General features: G+C 39.3%; 1 protein-coding gene across 1 annotated transcript in view; it reads right to left on the bottom strand.

The window, feature by feature from the left end:
* Positions 1 to 7,314, bottom strand: part of zswim5 (zinc finger, SWIM-type containing 5) — a 42,630-nt gene extending 35,316 nt beyond the window's left edge. The window contains exon 1 of the mRNA XM_020936038.2: positions 6,729 to 7,314. Within this exon, the coding sequence (XP_020791697.1) occupies positions 6,729 to 7,254 (526 nt within the window). The 5' untranslated portion in view covers positions 7,255 to 7,314. The remainder of the gene's footprint in view (positions 1 to 6,728) is intronic.
* Positions 7,315 to 22,033: the final 14,719 nt, after the last annotated feature.

Raw genomic sequence — 22,033 nt, 5'->3', positions numbered from 1 at the left:
AACTTCAGCAAAGTCACAGTCACTGGAAAACTATTCAGGAAATACACATTTTTTTCATATTCTTGTCCATTTCTTAGGGATCAATACTTTGGGATCAAATGAGTAATCATAATTAGAATCTAAGTATCTATGTTTTACCTGCATATTAGAAGAAATGTTGTAGAAGATACAATGTCAAATGCACTGGTTCCTTCGCTTGATGATTTCACGCGTCATATGTTGTTATAGGCTATATAGTATTTCTTGATATCACTAATCTTAAAAATCTACCAGAGGAGTTGTATCTTAAATTGCCAACAGACAAAGACAAGGGGGAGTGTGCAAAGCAGAACATTCACGTCAGAGCTAATTAAATGCTTCTAAGTTGAATGTTTGGGGAAATGTGCTCATTCTCTTTTATGCCAAAAGTCAGAAGAGGAGATCAATGCCATGCTAAATGAAGCTAGAAGCTGCAGGCAATTAGCTTAGCCTAAAGAGAGCCTGTCTGCGCACTGGGACATCTCCACCCACAGTCTTCAACTAAGTCCAAGCTACATTATCATCATCGCTTGGTTCAAGAACTGTTCACTTCAAACTCTAAAAGGGTTCTCAAAACGCCTCTAGCTGATGAAAAGCGGAGACACACAAGTCCTGATACACACCTTGGACAAATGTAATGCTCGAATGAGTTCTATCCAACCATCAAGTAATCAATAGCGCTGCGGAAGAGAGCTTTTTTCCACTGGTTTGAAAGGGAGAAAGACCAAATGGGTTTAGACTTTACAAAAATGACTGCATGTTTTACTGCTGTTTATTGGATTAAATTATGAGGCAGAAGGTAGGGGCAGCGTACTTCAGCAAAAAAGTATGCCAAAAGTTTCACAGGAATGACGAAACATGTTTTAACCGAGAATCAAACACAGGCGATTTCATCATCCAAATATTTCTCAAAGGATTTTCACTTGTGCAGTCTCATAAAAATAAAAATTACATACGCTTTTCACTTGATTTTGGCACAGAAATTGTGCAACTTTTGAGGGTTTTTGTTCTTTTTTGGAACAATGCTACTACCACCCCCACTTCTCCAGTCATCCTGGGTTTCCCCACTGTTCAACGCCACCGGCACAGCTTTTATTTAAAATGCAAACATGTCACTTAATCCCCCGTGGGTTGAGTTATTAGATTATATTACATAAAGAAAAGGGTTTGGGGAGTTGGGAGGCAAACTGCACATCATGCTCAAGGTAGATTTGTGTGCATTTTGCATTACAAATAGACATTCTCCCCAACATTTGTTAGGCAATTGCCGTCAAATGAGTAGCCACTTTTAAGTCCAGTTTTGCACCTATACGCCATCTTGGGAAAAAATGCACAATGGCCAAATGCTGCACAACAATAAAAAGCAGGTGTGGGAGTGTGCAATAACAGGCTAAAATAGGCAAACAGCATGAAAAGCCATACAAAGACAAGGCTACCATTATTATAGTGGTTGTACACCTATGCCTGAGGCTGGAAATGGAGAGAAACAAACAGGATGAAGGCTGTAAAATGGGAGTAATGATGCATCCATATCCTTCTAACACCAATTGGAGATGAGGCCATGTTGTTTATGGGCACTGCTAATGCTAACTGAATAGCATTTTTCCCTTGCTGTGCTAAACAAGTCTGGGTGGAAATTGCAACCACAACACCTTAGGCCAAACAGGAGGCAGTGCAGAAGATAAAATTCAGTCATTGTGATTTTTAAGCAATGGCTGACCTTTTTACGGCAAAACATTGTCTGGCTAAGGTCACCTCAAATGGATTAGAGCTTGCCAATTGGTTCTCCTTTGTGTCCCAAATGTACAGATGTTCCCCTCCAGCTTCGGCCTTCAAACAAGCTCTTCTGATTAATATATTTATATAATCAGTCTCTCATATACATGTGTACAGGTGTTACCCGCTTTGATGAATACAACAACAGAGCAACCCTAGTGTCCTCATCCCCCACAAGAGCACCAAGAGTGTAGGCTTGATTTGTTTTACCAATCCCTTTTCAACTGTAGATGGGTTTTCACTAGGCTGATTGGGTCTTTGTGTGAGTGCCAAGTGTTGTTTTCTCGAAATTCTGTATGAAATAAGTCTATATAAAGTTTAAATTGATGCTCAAGACAACATATAGGGAAATGTACAATTACTGTAGGTAAAATTGACACTAGTTAAGAGCTCCTTCTGCTTCTGTATTAATACCAGGTTTAGTTTTAGTCTAATCTTCTGGTTTAGACCTGATTTTGAACAGAATCAGGTTGAGTTGAGCTAGTCCCGATGTAGACTGCGGTTGGTTTGATTGGAGTCCTGGTGTGCTCATGATCTATAGTCCAGATAGTAGCTTTAGTTTTGATTTAGTGTGTGAATGGAACCTCACGTTATGACTGGGGTAATACAAGAACTGGACCTGAATATCTAAAATGAAATCACCTATTTTTAGATAGATAGACTGATACTTTATTGATCCCATAGGAAATCCATCTATCTTTTTCAGTGTTTTGTCTATAGGCCAATAACTCTTCAGTTTTAGTCATCGGTATGTTCTTCTAATATCTAATTTAGTGACAAAACGCAGGAATAGTAAGCCTATGGTGTATTAGTCATGGCTGCCGAGAAGCATGAGCCAACCAACATCCTCAAGAGTCTTGGAAACGACGCACAAGAGGTGTCGCCGAAAACTGTCTGGCCTCTCTCACTCCTCAGCGGACCTATAACACCAGCCACCCCCTCCCCGACCCCTCCCAATGCATACTTCCTCAACCGGGAACTGCATTAACTTTCCAGATGAGTATATGGGACTGGGGAAAAGAAATCTATCCAAGATCCTACAGACAGAATATGATTAAAGGCAGAGTCATCTTATACTGATGCAAGTTACAGAAACAGAGACGTGCGAAACACATTAAAGAACATGAAAGCAAAATGTGGTGCGGAAAATAGAAAAAAAGAAGTTGAGGTGTACATAAAAAGACAGGGCAGAGAGATGGACAGGAAGATGAAAAGTGAGAAGTGCGATCAGTCTTTCAGTCTTGGGACCAGAGCGTGTGAGAAGAGATGAGGCAAGATGAGCTCACAGCCTCCTCCTGACTCTGTTGAGAAACTAGAGTGAGTTTATAACCAGAGAGAGAGCCAGCTTTTCCACAACAAGGAACCCTACAACCATACTGCCAGGAAGTGACACATGAAGTAATAATGGCTCCTCCCTCCAGTACACATCAGTCAGCAAGCTTTATAACTCAATCATTACATTCACAGAGACTTGAAAAGCCCCAAGACAAACATAAAAGCATGAATGAGCTTGAAGATGTGACACAGTGTGATGATGTGATCTAGTTAGTAATGCAAACAACTACTGAAATTCTATGCCCAGTTGTTTATTGAGCAGGGGCTAGCGAGCATGAAGCATGTTCAGGTAAGTATTCAGTGACATCAACTCATTCTCTTGATCACATGATGAAGTAGATAAGCATAATGCTGGACATAAGTATAAGCTATTTCAGTTGTACTTCAAAGCATTTTTCTTTTTGGAGTCAGTAATTATACATCTTTTATGGTGGATCTGTTCATTACAGGAGCATTTGTCCTCTAGATGTATAGTTTTAGCTTGAATAGTAGAAAGACAAGTCACCCTTGCATTAGCTTTAATCCCGTTCAACTTCACCGCCACACTGTGTCGAAGTCACCACTGCTTCCAAAAGGCATCCGGGACCCTTTACCGCTTTATGTAATGTTGCAGGGACATCACACATACACACACACACATAACTGAAATCCTACTATCTACCCCCCTTTCTGTGAACAAGAGGTTTTTCTACAGCTGGGTAACAAAGCATGACCCAATAATCCTAAAGCCTGACTCAAAGCTAAAAGAACCCCCTTCCCTCTGCCTAGACTTATATCCCTTCCTCCCGCTCTCTGAGGACTTTATAAGGCATGGGCAAAGGGGGGTTAACCAACACAAATACGCTTAGCTGTGATTATTCCAATTATGACTTGGAGCCAGGAGAAAATTATTATCAACACAAGAGGTTTTGGGGTCACAAGCAAGACAATAACTGACATTCTCACCTTATGGACCATGTAAATTAATATGACCCTTCAAACAACTGCATATAGCACATAGGTCTAGATGTAGATTCACTCTCATCTTTTGAGTTTGGTTTATTAGCTTTGGCCTAGATCTAGAGCTTTTAATTATAGCAAAATATCAAGTTATTGTAGGTCTATGCTTTGGTTTATAATCTTGTGCCTACAGTCTTATGGCTCCTATTCTTCAACTCCCTGTAACCTGGACCCCAAAATATCTTGACAAGTTGCAGATAAGGGAAAAAAGGTAATTGTAATCAACAAGAAAAGGTGTATAAGAATGGAAGATGGTCTCCAGCTATGAGTTTCACTTGAAAAATGGAGATGAAACCTATTGTAGTGCCGGCACGCAGCCTGGATAAAAAGGGTACCTATAACACCAACGCCCATATTACATAATAACAAAATCAAAGCATTCCAATTACAACAACAATTACTGATTGAAAAGTACATGCAATTGATTACACAATAGTAGGAATGCATTGTGGAGTAAAACTGTTGAGATGCCATGCTTGAAACCATGCATCATCAACATGCATGTGTCAGCACGCTGCCTTGTCTTCCCAGCCAGGTCCTATTACAAGCTACATGGGCCATCTCGCTTTCCTTAAAAAACAAGTATTGTTGTTCTGTTAAGTAGTGATTATATTATGTCATGTCAGGCAAATGCAATCTTTTACAGGTTTGCAACATGATCTTTGATAATTGCACTGTGGTAGTGTGGAGAACAAATGTGAAAGAGAATTGTTCTTACTAGCAAATTAGGGAGTAAGCAGTTCCCAGGGTTTCAGTCAGGTGAAGAGCAACTCAAATCTTATCTGAGCACTGCTATTCAGCTCATGTTATGTTTTGTTGACAGAAAGACAAAACCTTGTGGGCGCCTGACTGTTACGGCTGACCTTGAGGGGAGAATGGAGCGGTTTACAGGTGAGGCAGGTAAGACTGGAGTGTTTGCTTTCAGACTTTAAAACTGTTGCCAAAAGTTATTCAGTTTATTACATAAATAGGTCTTCAGAAGAATTTATTAGCGTATTAGAGCAGCCAAACTATAAAATGACATATTGCTCTACCGTGAATAGCTCAAATCAACATTCTCATTCATTTTTGAAGCATTGCCTACTTCATGTCATGTCATCATTATGAATGGAACATAGAAAACATAGAAAAATTTGTATTTATCAAGACATAAACCTGGCTACAACCAAAACCATAAGCAAAAGGATGTGTTAAAAATCAGGCCACATCATTGTCAGCAGTTGAAACTGAAAACTATCCCTAACAAACTCATGTCTTGTATGTAAACTGACAGAAATCTGGTTCCACAAACTTGACAAACTTAATAAGTTATGGAGAGAGAGTTCCTAAAAAGCACCAGTCTATCTCCTGTTTCATTTTGTTTTAGGGCTGGAATCAATGAGCAGTCATAGGATGCAATTAGATCCAGCAGTCCCACTGAAAAGGCACTAGCCACCAGTTTTCAGCAATTCCCCAGATACCTCGGAGCAACGTGAAACCCCCTAGACAAGCTCCAGTGGTTCTTGCTACCATCTGGTCTAAGAAAAATCCTCGCGGTGATGCCATAAAGAGCTGCTTTTTGCCTAACCATTGGCTTCATCCCATCAATTTTCCCTGGTGCCTGAGCTCGCTCTGTGGCCGTGGGTGCGAAGCTAATGAGAGTGCGTGGAGGAGATGGGGAGCTCTGCGGAATGGCCCTTTGTTTAGAAACAGACCCTTCTCTGCAGAGCTGGAAATGCGAGACGCGTATCGATCATTTCAACTGGAAAGCCTTTTGTGCGGCTGGGCAATGCAAGGCTTCCAACCAGTTCAACCAAACAAATACATTCAAGTCTTTGCACCGGAAAAGATATAAACTTCAAGAGACAACCGCAACATAAACAAGCACGAGCGTGTATTCTCCACGCTGGTGGCGACTACGCTCTTTGTCCGGTCCGACCAGTATAGCAGCAGCAAATAAACAAAAAGCACTAGAGGGATTTTTGGGATTAACGTTGGATTAATCATAATAAGAGACCCAATAACCGCCTTTGTCCCTCGCCTAAGCTCTCGCAGAGTTGAGAAAAACGACTTTTCCAAGAGGGAACGCGCACAAACGGAATGCTCCGACGCTACATCACAGGGTCCTATTGTACCCGCGTCTGTCAGCCTGCCTGCTCCGCGCCTCCCCCTGCTCTTCTCCGGAGTTCAGACGGAGCCCGTAGAGCACACACTCCCCGAAACACATGACCCGGCACAGAGCACCCTCACCGAGGCGCACGGGTCTGTGGTGCGCTCGAGCAAAAGGCACCAGGCTGAAACGAACAGGCACAATAGGAGCCCTTTAATATTTAAACAGCAGCTGGTTGACTGCGCTAGTGAAGCATTACAGCGCTTCCCCTTTTTGCAAAGTCGATTTGAGCTGAAAATAACTCAATGTTCCACTGGAAAGCTGGTTTACTACAGGGCGCAAAATGTGCGCGTTTATCTGTCGCCAAGATAGACGCTTCGCATACTTTCCACCACGGCAAGGAAAACTTCAATCAATCATTCCCAGAAAAAGGTCCATAGCAGCGGAGTCTCAACATTCCGCGGTGTTCAAGCCCCAAAAGCATTCTTCGAACACTGCTGATCGCACTTACCAACTTGTAAAACGTTTTCCACACAGCCCGTCTCAAGTAGCCTGATACCGCGGCGGAAAGGCAGTCCGTCTCCGGTTCCCACCGACCCAGCTGCCCCCGTGGAGGCTGTCGTACCGGGGGTAGATCCTCCACCAGCTCCCGGTGCTGTAGCCGCGGAAGCCGTAGTCCCTGTTCCGTTCGGAGCCGCCGAAGAGCTCTCTTCTCCGGCGACTCGGCACTGAAACGAAGAGTACATACATATCTCCTTCTCGTTCCGGGGAAAAGACCAGTAGACTATGCGGCGCTGTACGGGCTCCGGGATCCGTTCAAAGCGCTCTTCTACTCTTTCAAAGGCCCACTTCTCCGCTACTGCCTTCGCGGCGCAGTCCAGTAGAGACTCCGGGGAGCGATACCTTGAGCTCGGTAAGCCGCTGCCGTGGCCCGGCCCTGGCCCGGGACCCCGGGGAGCTGGGCGCAGACAGGGTCGCTTGCTGGCCGGCGGCGAGGAGAGGAGGGGATGGGGCTGTTCTCGGCGTCCTTCCGCCATGGCGAGCTGTTCAACACTGGCGAGACGGACGCTGTGAGGACCGAGCAGCAGCAGGAAGCAGACGCACACACAAACATGCACTACACACACACGCACAGACACCATGCCGCCAGCTTCACACAACTCATTAGAATTACACATCCGGCCATACCTTTCGAAATAAAGGGAAAGAAATAACCATCTATAACGATTTACTGTAGATAATGTGGAACATTTACAACAGAGCACACAAACAACAAAATCTGCACAGAAAATCGATAAAAAGTGGGATAAAACACTTTTTTTCTAAAGTGGGATAAACGACTTTATGATTTTAGTCTGAGTCAGAATGCCTAATTTTAGAGTGGGCTAGCCTACTGCATTCTTTCTGTGTATGGCCTATTTTAATTATGCATCTGGAAATGTGTGGAGGGCATATAGGCCTTAAAATATAAGGCCTATATGCCATAAAAAATTGTGGCATATATCACTTAAGTTGTTCAAAGGAATGAGGTTAAAAAGTAACACCAAGCGGTTGAACAGATTTGGTAATGGCCTTATAGCTGACAAAAATACTGTGGTTAGTTCAGGATCAGGGGATGGCAATGATAGGTCTGGAGAGTGTGGGCTTCCCAAGTCCCCAAGATGAGGGAAAGGATTGCACTGAGATTTAAAAACAATTTAAGTAGCCAACTTAAAGTAAAATAAAACAAAATAAAAGGACTTTTAAAGTTTTAAGGGGGAGTACATCTGGTACAGGGAAATGTCACGATCACTGTCGGTTATTTGTTGTTGATTTTAAGGCTTGGAAAAAGATCCATTGCCAATAGCATGCAACTTTAGACTATGCAGGTAACGTTATTGATTTCAAAATAATGTTTCAGTAGTCCATAAACAAGAATTCTTTATAGGGTATATATACTACTGTTATGGTAAATTTTGTTGATTGAACCAGGCCTTTTTATTGATCAGTTTTACGATAATTCTACAGCCTTTAGTCTCTTATTGTGCCAGCAGAGTGCCATGTACTTCCTGTGTGTTGCATTTGACTAGACGTGTGTGCAGACAGGGGAGAGAGAGGCAGAGGGGGCTGTGCGGTCTGATTGATGGCTGCTAGAGGATGTTACACGTCACTGAGCCTCACAATAACAAAACACTCCTCTCTCTCTCATCAGCATGGCATGTGAGCCTTGGATCAGCCCAACCACTCATGACACTTTGTAGACTTAATCAAAACCAGAATGGACATTTTAAACAAGCACTGCTGGCACATGAATAAACACCCAAATATATTCAGATATGTGATATGCCATTTTGAAACCAACAGCAACTACCTAGCTTAAGCATGGCTTCAAATGCTATTCAGTATCTTCGCACTTCAAAGGAATGAAAAAACAACACTGTCCTGTAGATTGTCTTTCAAACAACAAAGTCTCCCTCCTTTGCTCATTTTACATAGGCGTTGATAATGATCCCTGCTTTCCCTAATACATAACAATTCACCAGTGTTCTGCAAATTTAATTTACATCATTATGTGTCTTTTGCATATCAATTACCACAAAAGAGCGAATAAACATCCATTCAAAGAGCCACACTGCCAGTTTTTCCCTCCACCAAAGGCATGTTGAATGTTACTATATTTACTTTTTGTTGTGGTTGCACAGGAACAATGCCCAGACTAATTTCTCTGGGTTGAGGTTTGTGTGTGTGTGCGAGTGCTGTTTTGCATGCTGACATATTGGTGTGAATGAGATGGCTCACTAGTGTCAGACGGCCAAACTGCAGTGGACCCTCACAGGACCAGACATGTAGTGTGCCTGTCTTTAGACCTAATTCCTCTTTGTTCAGCGACAATGTTTATTTTTAGTGATAAGCTTAAGAGAAAACATCTGTATAAGTACAATTTCGAAATAATTAGTCCTACTGTAAATGATTGAATGATGAAGACAAAACTAAAGGCCGCTCATATTAATAACTAAAGAAACATGCATGAATCATCTGCTTTATCGCCTGAGCTGATAATGTCCTTGGTCTAAGTCTATGAATAGCCTCTTTAAATTCACAGGGAGGTGAGAAGTCTTTGAGATATGACCGCCCAATACACACTCACTGCAATTTACACCATATTGTGACTGTCTTGCTGCTTGTTAGTAATCTACATTCAGGTAAAAATTAAGAGACATTATAGGTGTGTCAAAGTCATAGCCAGATTTAACAAAGAACTACAAACTCAACTAAACCTGCATGTCTTAATGCCTATAAAGGAGGAGCATATAAAATTAGTTCTCATTCTCATTAATGGACAGACCATGTCACATGTGAAATCTCAGAATCTTCAGAATTCTTAGGATTTGGCAACCCAAATGAAAGTCTCATCTGAGGTTCATTCTGCTTCATGATTGAATAAGCGACCCAAAATAGCAAATAAAAACATCAACAACTTGGTCATCATTTCATTTATTTATTTATTTTTTCCCATGTACAACCGTTTTCAGTAAAAGCAATATTAGATTTGAACATGCTTACACTGGGATATGTTTATGAAATCTGAAACACAAACTCTACATAAAAAAGACTCAAAAGTAACCTACTGTATAACTATTTTTTTTTTTTTTTTTTTTTTTTAAAATTACTATTATAAATGCTTCAGGCGAAAGACTAAGAATGTAAGATTTGTTGTGGACAGATGTTGGGGCTTAAAATCTCACATTCTATTTCTAGCTGGTTGTTGGTTAAGTCAATAACATGTAAGTGTGAATACAATAGAAGTTTAATAGAATTTCTACAATTTCATTACAAACAACATAGTTACTGACCTTAAAAGACCAGTTATGATTTGACAATCAAACTTCCAATGTGCAGGAAGACACTACCGCTCGATGGGTATAACGCCACAAAATGACTCATAAACGCCTGACAAATGGACGTCAGTGCTGAAATTAAGCAGGCAATCTCCTTTTTGAAGTTGACTCTTTGGACGCATTGGAGAGATATTAGTTTCGGAGACAATATCCTGATGTGTCTCCCCTTTCTACTCTAAAGACTGCTTTTTGGTGTGCAATTATATCGAACAATAGACCCAAAGCCAATGGAGGATGCAACCCGTTACCATGGAAATGATTATGATGGATTTGTGGATAGACAGAGTAGGTAATTGGAAAAAGATTGATGGGTGACAGGGCGAGAAAAGGGGAGGAGAGAGAAAGAGAGGGAGGGATGAATTACCTGAGTAGCATTGGGAGGAGAGAGGGCCCTATTACAGCCTATCTTTATAGGATTTACAATTATATAATGATGCATCCTCACTTTCATCAAGTCAATAGGCAATCATTCTTACTAGCTCTCCCTATTCACTCATTTCTCCCTTACTATTAGCCCTGCACTTCCACATTTCCTGTTTTTCTGTCTGACTCCAAAACCGCTGTGTGTAATTTCTCTCATTATCCTATCCAGCGCTTCAGTAAAGAGAAGTCATATGTACCAATTTATGCAGGCAATGGTACATTAATATGTGATAGAAGACATAGATTCTGGTTTGTTTACCAAAGAGCTGGAGCAAAAGTGAAAAAGGAATGTTATATGAAACTAACAAAAAGCTTGGTCTACTCAATATAAGTTGTTCCTTGTTGTCTACACTCGCCACACACAACACATGGCACTAGCAAGGAGATCCAAACACTCCTGGTGAAGTAATTAATCCAGGGTCTTAAAAATAAACAAATCTATTATTTATCTGATGTTTTAAACAGAAGTGAACCAAGTCACTCTAGCTCCACGTGCTATTGTTTTGAATAAGGGAACTTAGCCAAATTAGCTAAGCTGTTTCCATGTGGTGTTGAATTTACATTGTGGACCTTTGTCTGATATTTGGAGGAAGACAGCAACATTATAGGTGTGTCAAAACTAATCATATAATACACCAATAATGCACTTCGTGTAACACTTCAACTATGAAAGTTCCAGGAACAAGAACAAGAAAGTAAATTGTGTCTTTTTATTTAGAATAGAATATAACCTTATTTATTTGTCTCAAAATAAAACAGAAATTTGCCTTAAACTCAGCTTATAGGTACAATAAAACTAACAGCATAAAATGAGATGTTTAAAATAAAAATAATATAACAGTGTTTCTTGGTGCTATATTGTTATTTTGTTGTGGACCTGGTTTAGTTTTGATCTAATCCTGGTCTAGAATTGGTGCTTTTAGAAATGTGTGAAAAGTTTGAAAAGCGCTAGCATTGAATTACCAAGGATTGTTGAAGATCTGGTTTGGTATCTAGCCCTGATCTGGCTGGTAGTACACAGAAAGATGACTTTTTTTTCTGTGGTAATACTTGGTGTGAAAAATCTGAACATCACTACTACTGGATGACCCTTTTTCCGGTAGTAAACATGCCCATATACAATACTCTGTGTGCAATATCCAGCTCTTGCCTTGTCTCTTCTTATGTCTCCATCTACTGTGAGACATTATTGTTGTCTGTCATTGTGTGTTTTGGCCTTGAGCCTCACACACACGCACACACACACACACACACACACACACACACACACGATCATGAAACCTGCTCGAACCCTCACACTCTCCTTTCGAAACACTCACATCTTAAGCACAAAGACGCCAAACATCCACTATTCAACATCCTTTCTTTTCTTTTGTTGCACTTGTCACCAACCACTCTAATCAAATGAATCTATCTTGTGCTGCTTCAAGGATATAAAAGCCACAAATTATAAAAATTATCAAAGTAGATATTCTTTGTGTTCTTTTGTGTTATGTGCTATTGAAATGGTGACCTGATTTTTGTTTAAAAATATGGAGGGGGGGGGTTAAATAATAATTTGATTTTGTGTGTTTTAAGTGGTTGGAAACAAAGGAAGAATAAATCTGTATTTGTAAAAAATGTATTGTGGAAATGGGGTAGACAGAAGTCCACACAGCATGAAGGACATTGTGTTCTTCTGACTGTTTTATAAAAGAAAATAGAATAAATACAATAATACACAGGTGTTGTTGACATCCAGGTTTCTCATTCACAGTTTTTGGTTTTGTGCTTTACTGTTGAATTCACATTTGTTTGCTTTATAAAAGATATATTGCTGAACACATATGTGACGTTTATAGCATAGTATAGTATATCACAAGTATGATTCTTTCTCTCACAAGTATGATTCTTTCTCATGATAAAATTGACCAAGGTATGCATTATGGTTTTCAATCCAAGACATCAAGTACTTTTTAATATTTATTTTGATGTGATAACCTGTAAGATGCAGTAGTTTGTGCTCAAATTCTTGTGAAGAGAACCTTTTTTTTTTTTTTGCTTACATGGCATTATTATTGAGTATAATTAATACACCAGAGAATCCAAATCAGTGTATTCAGATGACAGAGCACACTATCATAGCAACATTGTAAATGCACTGGTTGTAGCCAGAAGCTAATTTCCATTCAGATATCTGCGAGTGCGTTATCTCACCCTGCATGTAAATCCACATTCATGCCCAGATAACTAATTAAGAGGCCCATATTACGGGATTTTCTGATTTATTCAATTATGGTATAATGTTGTTTCCTCATCAAAAACATACCTGGAATTTTGTTTTGTTTTTTTCCCCTTTCACACATGTTTAACATACAAACCCTGCATATCTGACTAAGTTCTTCTCTCAAGAAAACACTCTGCTCCACCTTCTGATGTCATGTCATACAGGAAATGCTCCACTGTGTTTTTTACCTTGGTGTGGTGTGAACGAGCCTTTGTTTGCGTAATATGGGACCTGTAATAATAACACTTACTGAGTTATAGTAGGTAACGTCTTTTACTTTTGCGTGCTGCACATCCATGGGTTTCAGAGTGATGATAAGCACTGTTGCCACAGCAATTCAGAATTTTATACATAATTTCAGTTTTATTTAATAATGCTCAAATCTTCTCAAAATGTTGTTTATAAATAGGAAGTTCAAACCCATGAACACATTCCTTTTTTCAGACAGAACTGTGAGTGTGAACTGAAGCTGATGACATTGAGGTGACGATGGCTCCATCTGAGTGCGGACATGCTGTGAACCCCCCCGGACTGTTTGTGCGTTTGTACTTATCCAGTAGGAGGGGCTGTGTCCAATCAACCCACCTCCTGCTAAAACACTAACCTTAGATACACTTTCCTTCCTGTCCAAATTGCACATAGATCCAACTGATGAGCCCCTCTTGCTCTGCAGAGGTGGCACAGGCCTTTTAGCAGCTACTTATGACCCTCCATCCACTACAATGTACGCCCTGACAAAGCCGCCTCCAGGCAACACGATCCCCTTCCTCCCCTCCTTATTCACAAGCTTGATTTCTTTTCATCAACTCTGTCTCTTCTCCTTTTCTCCGTGCACCTTTCTACTCAGCTGGACGCTCTTGTTGTTGTCAAATCCAATAGCTTTTTCCATCCTGGCTTCCCCCTGTCCCCTTGTCCCTTTCTTGTATCTTTGTCTCCCTCTGCATTATACTCTTTCCACTTCTATGGCTGCGTCCAAAATAACCCCTTAGTGATTATAGGGAGCTATGGGCTATAGTGACTGCAGAGGTCTTTCTAAAGCCTTAACACAGTGGATTTTCAGTTTCCCTCAATGCATCCGGAGTACATTGAGTGTATACCACTGATAAGTATTAAGAAGAGAGCTCATTTCTTGTCAGTTCAAGATATTATTTTTGTGTATAGCTTCTTGTTTATAGGCACCATATTGAGGACTTTTGATTTTGATATTTCATCTTGAAAAAAATATTGTAATGTCAAAAAAATAGTGTCAAAGCAGCCATATTAAGCAAAATAGACTTTTCAAAGCTTTTAATAATGTTATAATTGTTTCCCCCTTTCATTTACCCTCTCAAAGTAGTTTTTGGAGTTATTTCTGCATGCATTTGAGAAATCTTTAATCATTTATTTTAAAGACGCCATATTACAATCAAGCCCTGTACTGCGCTGTACTTACTTTGTTATCCAATTGCATTTTCGTAATCAGTGATACAAGTATCAGCAACGTTGTGTAGTCATTTTAGTACAAATGAAAAAAATTCATTTGAAAAAAAATGTTGGTGACTTTACTGTGACATCAGCTCCCATTGGGCACCACCGTTTTCTAATGTGGAGGTCAGTGGACTTGTTTCTTGTAATAACACATTTTTAGATGAATATTACAATTTAAAATGTGCAAATTATGCCATAATGATCTACGGGTGTCATAGACTATAACTATATAGCAGGCTTTTTTAATTTATTTTTTATTTTGTTGTATCTTGCAAACAAGTAAAATGAATGAATGAGGCTCAAACACAGTATGTGTTCTTTAATAATAATAATTGCTTGGTATCAACATCTGTATTATATTTAAATCTTCCTGGATTTGTCTCTTATGAATATAAATAAAATGATAAAATTAAGTTTGAAGTTATTTAAAGTATTAGACATCCAGGGAATATTGAGGTGTTTGTGTGGGTGTAAATTGGGAGCAGTGCAGCATGTCTTTTGTTTCTGACTGTCATGTTTAGACAAGTATTATAACACAAATCACAAACAGATCTTTGGCAGCCTTAAAATTAAAAAGTTGACAGTAGACCTATTTTGCAACAATTTAGATTAAAGGGTCCATATTATGCTCTGATCTGTTATATCACATATCTCAAATTGAAAACACTCTGTTCCACCGTGTGATGTGATGCCATGTGGTAATACAGACAATGCTCCACTGTGTTTTTAAACTCCATACACTTTCACTATCATTTTGATTTCCTACCACTTCATGATATCAGTAGGTGGAACAGAGCATTCTGAGCTTTGGAGATGTAGACTAATAATAAAGGATTACTCAGACATGTGTGAATGAAAACACTCCAGGTCAAGTTTTGACGAAATACAACATTCTAACATGACTCAACACTCACAGGATTCAATTTTGAGCAATATCGGACCTTTTAAAATAGACCTCAATTTGTGTAGTTTTTTTTGGGGGGGACTAGTAATTCTCGAAAATGTTGTATGTATTCCGTTGGTCTTACATGAACCTCTTCTGTTGGTACTTAAGGTCCTCTACAATTGATCACTTTGAAACATTTTCTTGTTTGGTTAGGTTTTTGTTTAGAACTAGCCTGATTCATCAGCCAGTTTCAAGTCATGGAAACGGTCTGACCTCACAGCATTAGGATTTGTTTGCTCGACGGTAGGTGGGTACTTTTTAATATTTAACCAGTCGCTGCTATTTGGTTGTGACATATGTAATGTGCTGCTAATGGGGCTAATTGGTATATTAAGCTTTTCCCAAATCCCGTTGGAAGAAGGGCAATAAAGTCTTTCCCCTCGATAAAATTCACCAAACATTCTCTTTGTTCCGACGTAAAATCCTCAATCTCGGAATCCCTTTGCTGATTGGCTGGTGCCCAAATTCACACTTCTAGGGTTTTTGAGAAACGTCTAGTGTATTCCGATTCCTGACATAGTCGCTGAAGAGAAATGAAATTGAGTGGAGGCACTAGGTGGTGCCATCATGGTTACTTTAGAACTGCTGTGATATAGTTTATTTTCTGTTTGAGCCCAAAGTCAGACCTGAATTAGATTTTGGGGTGTAAAAACTACATGTATATATATATATATATTTATACATATTTATATATATTTAAAACTACTGGGTCCAGGAGCCAAAGATTCTTACCTTTGCTGTCTGGTACAAGGACATAGGTTTTACATTGTTCCCCCAAGACAGCTCGATCACTTGCTCTGACCACATCTTGATGACTCATTATTTGTGTTTTATTTATGGAAAATGTAAACTGATATAAATTGTGTGCTCTCTCAAATGCAAACAAAAAGTGTCTATAAATCTTGTCTCCAACCTTCAGCAAACACATCATATATTTTACTATTGGAACAGCACCATAGCGTTGACTTGAATATAGTGCCTACATTCTGCACTTACCCACTTTGTGTATGTTACATCTTGAAGAGATCAGGACAAAAGACTCTGTCCACCATTATCCTAACCACCAATGAAACAGGGGTAGCTGGGACCATTTTTCTCACTCTTCTCATTGGCCTCTCCCTTCCCAGTATCCTCCATCTTAAGTCTTCCTCTTGCTCTTTCTCTGCTCTGTTATCCTGTGTGTCTTCTCAGTACGACCTCTAACCCTGTGTTTTTAGCCCATCTCTTTTTCTGTCTTTGCAGCTCTTTTCTGTTGGGCCCTGGGTCTTTGTCGACGCTCTCAGGCCCCCAGTGGGACGTCCAGTTGGAGAATAGGCCTGCAAAACAAACTGTGTAAAAAGGAGAGGCTCTGTGAGGAAAAGCAGTAAGGGGAGAAAAGAAGGTGCCAACAAAGGAGAGATTGGGGAGGTACGGATAAAGAAACGGACATGCCTGACATTTCTAAAGCAAAGTAGCGGGTCCTAGAAACTCATTACAAATACGCCAAAGGTTGTTTTGAAGGGGCCTAGTAAGCTTTTTCATGTCTTAAAATGAATTGTAACACATCAAGATCAATATTACACCTTTTATTACAAAAAAAGAAAATTCAGTAGCTACATTGAGCTTTGATTATGTAGCTCCTTCTTTAAAGGTGCACTATGTAACTGGTGGGGGTCTCCATTTGAAAATGAAAATGTGTTCAGTAAAAGGTTATCCTTTTGCTTAAAAAAGCATGGCTCTCTGCAGATCTCAACTGTAACTTGGTCTGGTGGCAGATGGAGGAGACAGAAAGTATATATGGTGAACCTTTAAGGCGACTTTTGGGAGCTTTCTACCATGCTATAAAACTGTTCCCTCATCAAAAACATGTCTAAAGAAGTTTTCATTTGTCATCCATGCATGTCATTTTGCGATCTCTTTCAGGCCCTATTCAAACCCTGCTTACAGTTAGCAGTATGAGCCTATCCAAAGCTCAGCTCCATCAACTGTACTCAGCATGATACAAAACAATACATTACAACTTCACAAACCTGATGAGATGTGTAATTGTTTCATTTGTGAGACGCACACCTATTGTAATGATGGGGAGTGACTTAGCGTGGAGAACAAAGGGAGGGGGGACTCGGAGTGTTAAAAAACAAAACTATAACTTAATAAACACCTTAATACATTGTTTTCAGCAAATATAGCATTTTCAAATTCAAGTATTACATTGCACAGAGATATGTTAGTTCATTAGTTAGCAACATGAAGCAAATATTTGATCCAGACTCCTTCATATTGGGGATGGTCTAAGTCTTAAGTTTGAGTCTTAACAAATTTGAAAAGTTTGATGATCCATTAAAAGTGCTTGAAATGTAATTCTGGAGCAAAGAGCATCCTTATTGTTACTGAAAAAGTTAATTTTTTGAGATCCTGATGTGTAGCTTCACCTGTGCTTTTATTGTGCGTATTACTTACCTGATGTGAGATACATTAAGGAGTAAATCAGTTTCCATTTTCACAGCAGGGCCATTATGTAAATCAGCCCATCATTGTACTTTATGGTTATGAGGTGGGAGTATTGGTTTGGTTATGGTTCGAATATGACCAAGGTAATACCCATACACAGAGCACATAAAATAAACATGTTTATGTGAAAGTATGGGCTACACTCTAGTGCTGTTTTATTAACCACGACTGGGGACAAAGCTAAGACAGTTGGAATATATATACAAGACCCTGAATATAAGGTGAAGTCAAACAAAGAAAATGAATAAATATGTATACCTTTTGACCATGCGTGCCATAATAATTACAACTTTCTTAAGGGGGTTTAATGAATAAAGTATAATAAAAATGACTGAATGTGCTTTATTGCTGTTTTTTTTTCCTTGGGACCTTCATTCATTTTATAGAATAAAAGTTCTTATATTTGAGTCATGTCCTCAAGAGTTTTGTGCTAAGAAACATGGTATTTGGAAAACACACTTATAATTAAATTTCTTAATTGGCTTCTTGAAGGACTTTTGTACAAAGCACTTCATTTTTAGATTGAAAACATTAAGTAATACATTTTAAAATGTGCCCTCTGGTTTATTGGTAACAGAACGTCCCTTTAAATGCATTCCTCCACTATTCACAGCACAAAGAGTAATTAAGCAATTGAAACTGTGAAATGTGTTTTTACTGATGTGGAAAACAAACTCTGACAAGCATAGTTTAATATGCAAAAGCCATTAGATCCGCATCCAAGCATCACATCACCTCTACTTTTTATACCACACAACCATAAAGAAACAGAAATTTACTTTTGTTAAACCAAGAGTCACATGATGCACACTTCTAGATATTATGAAACGGCAAATTATGTTTTAAAATTCTGTTGTTGTAGATATTACAATTGACTTAACGTTAAAGACAGGGTAGTTTGTACTAGAATCACAACTAAACCTGGGTTACTAGTGCCTAACCTGTATATAGAGGACATATATGTTTTCTCTTAAAGTGCCAGACCATGCCTCATCTGAAAGTTCAGAGCCTCCTGTATTCACAGTTCATGTCTGGAGGCTGTTCTAGCACTGGTTAATGAATGGCTGCATGTGCTGGAGTTGGTAGTGAGGATTCAGACGGAATACAGACTTTTAAGTTTGATACCAACAGATTTTAGTTGTAAGATTTAGCAACCTAAAGTGAGGAGGATGTTCTATTTTCTTACTGGATAATCGGTTTCACAAGCAAGCAAAAACTCTTACATACATACATATTTCATTATGTATGTTCAAAGTTCACTGAAAAAACATATGACACAGTAATTCAAAAATAGGCAGGCATAAAAAATATCTCTTTTCCAACTGCACCTGCGTAATTTTACTTAATATTCTGGTGATGCGGTCAAACAGGGGCCACTTTTAATAATCTTCCTCCAACTATCTCTTATTGGCAGAAATCATACACAGAAGGTTTCTAAACACATTTCATGCTCCCTTCTATTTAGGTCTGTCTCTGTGCACAATATTGAGCTATTTTCTGTGTCCAGATAAACAAGCCACCACTATCCAATCAGGCTTGACTGTGCAAAATTGCGTTTAAATGCCTTCCACTCTCATTCACAATGGATGAATGGACGTGATGCGACGGGCTGCGATGGATTTGTGCCATGTGCCAGTATAATTGTCTCTTTGGCGAGGTCACAATACTCATAAAGCACTGCACTCTCGCTAATGATACACACCATGAAAAGTGCAAGGTGTCAGGCTCCAGTCTCCTAATGCAATTAAACCATCGGATCAGCACGTTCACTGGGGTTATATGGTGAGGGAGAGTATAGGCCTATAAGCTGGAGGTGGTCAGAGGAAGTGCCTGCAAATGAATGTAAGTTAATGCAATGTAGCCTAAACACAAGGACTCACAACAACATGGCGGCAGATGAAATGAGGTGTGAAATAAGATTCTTTGTCTCGAAGGAGAGGAGCTGGAGGAAATCCCTCGTCAACACAACACACATCTTTAACGTCCAGTCCTATATACAGCCTCACAATGTGCAATTCATATGAAATATTCAGTAATAATGACTTTAGGGGAGTTTGATGTATATTGTCCTACATCAATAATTACAGGTTTGGGCTAGGGTTATCTTATTGAGAACTGCTCCCTTTTGAAATTATGAAAATTCTTATAGTCTATCCATTGGGTTTAGATTGATGAAAAAATACCACCATTGCACCACCAAAAGTCCTCAAAATGGCACCTTTAACAAGAAGCTGCAATATATACATATAGGTAGAAGTTTTAAAATGTTCAGTATCGAATGCTACAGAGCTCTCTATTGCTCGAGAAATAACTAATTTCCGAAAAAATGAAATTATTACAATATCCAGTCTAAACAAACAGCAACAGCTTGTCCATATTTAAAGTTAGTCATTGTACAAAACCAATATGTTTTATATTTACTATAGATTTAAAGTACAGTACTCTCCAAAATAAACATCATAGGATACCCAATAATACAGCTAAATAAACAGAAAAAACATGCAGTATACTTTGGCCATGATGCTTCCCAATTGAAATCTCCAATCTGCTGTGTTAATGTGCCATGGATTACATTTTTAATCCCTGCTGCTGCCCCTCAGGGCTGGCCCTAAACTCAACAGCACATCTCCATTAGACCAAAGCTCTGGAGGACCAGGACGGCCTCACCTCGCCCTGAGGCTCTGCCCCACTCTGCACCCACCTAAAGGACACACTAGCACCCACAGGAGAAAGACACCTGTCAGAATATACAAACATCAGACAAGGACCAGGAATACACTGTTTTCATAATCTCTATATGTTTTTATAATCATATTAATGTATGTATGATGCTGTTGAGGAGATTTTGTGGTAATAGCTAACAAGCTCACACCTAGCTTTCTTGTCTTCAGACATAATAGTACTAGCAACAATGTCGATGATGGTTTTGAAGAGTGAATCAGGAGTGAAACAAATACAGCAGTAATCTTCAACATATACAATACACTGCAGACATGGCAGATGATGATGATGATGATATGTATAGACCGTGTAGGATGCTCTATGCTCAGGCAAATACTCTTATACATAAGTTTGGCTCTTGTACAAATTATGTAAAGTTGTTATTATGTTATTGTTTAAATCATATTGTATATCATTGTACACAGCCCACCTCTGGATTAATTACAAAAAAGACTGCAGGTGGCCTACAATGACACTTTGCGGGTGCTTTTGAGGAGGCCACGATGGACGAGTGCAATGGAGATATTTGTTATTGCTCTAGTGAACACTCTGCAGGCTTGACTAAGAACTTTAATGTACAGTTTTATTTGTAGGCTGAGCAAATCGGACAATGAAATAATAATGTCCCTCACAAATATGACATTCAGTGCAATACAATATCAGTCCAATATGTGGAAACACTGGTATGGCTGTCTTTTAAAGACATAAATGTTTATCGTTTTGTATTGTCACTGTCCTTGTCTGGACATGAGTCTGGAATAAAGATGAACTGAACTGAATACAAAATTAGACCTGTGAAAGTCTCTTCCTATATGGAGGAATGGGAAGTCTGTAATAGTATGAGCAACACATGATTCACTGGTTAGAGCTTGAATGATGTTAGGCTATAATTTTATACAAACTGAACAACTGAGCTCATTGATATTTCATACAAAAAGGGAAAAAATGGTTAATGTTCAGCATTGTGAAATTTGATGGAAAGAGAAAGAAATGACACCTGAATAAAGGTATCTATGGTCACTGTTTAATTGAGTATACAGTGATCAATCATCAGTGCTAGACTAATTAAATTCATTTTTCCTTTGAAATTATAACCATAGTCATTCTAAAAAGTCTGTATTAGACTATTAAACTCAGTAGTAGACACACATTTGACCTTAATACATTTAGCAAAAGCATCAGCCACAACAAAATACTTTCCCTTTGTCTCTCTCTTTCTCAAAGTCTTCCTGGTCCATCATTCTTCTCCACCTCCACCTCCTCCTCCACTCCAGCTGTTAAACCAATTAAACGCTCACCAAGGGTAGACTGCCCACTCTCCTATTGAGAAAAATACATGCAATAAAAAGCTTTCACTGTGCACTGCCATTGTGTGACAGCAAGGCCGCCATCTTTAATTATGGCCTACGCCCCCACCCTTCTCCTGTCTCAATAGAAGTGGGCTGTAGGTACAGACAGGGCTGGCGTTCGGAGAAAGGTTTTGTGTTGTGCAAGCAGCTAAAACGAGGTGCGCTGGTAGGACGCGGCGTGAATAGCTATAATCTCAGGTGTTAGACAAGGAGAATGAAGGATTAGAAGTTTGCGGTACAACTGCAACATATGGCAGAACAAAATGCTGAGTGCTC

Source organism: Boleophthalmus pectinirostris, unplaced genomic scaffold (assembly GCF_026225935.1).
Source record: "Boleophthalmus pectinirostris isolate CB_2022bp ecotype Guang Dong unplaced genomic scaffold, ASM2622593v1 HiC_scaffold_16, whole genome shotgun sequence".
NCBI classification, from domain to species: Eukaryota; Metazoa; Chordata; class Actinopteri; order Gobiiformes; family Gobiidae; genus Boleophthalmus; species Boleophthalmus pectinirostris.
This window is presented reverse-complemented; position numbering and strand designations above follow the sequence as displayed.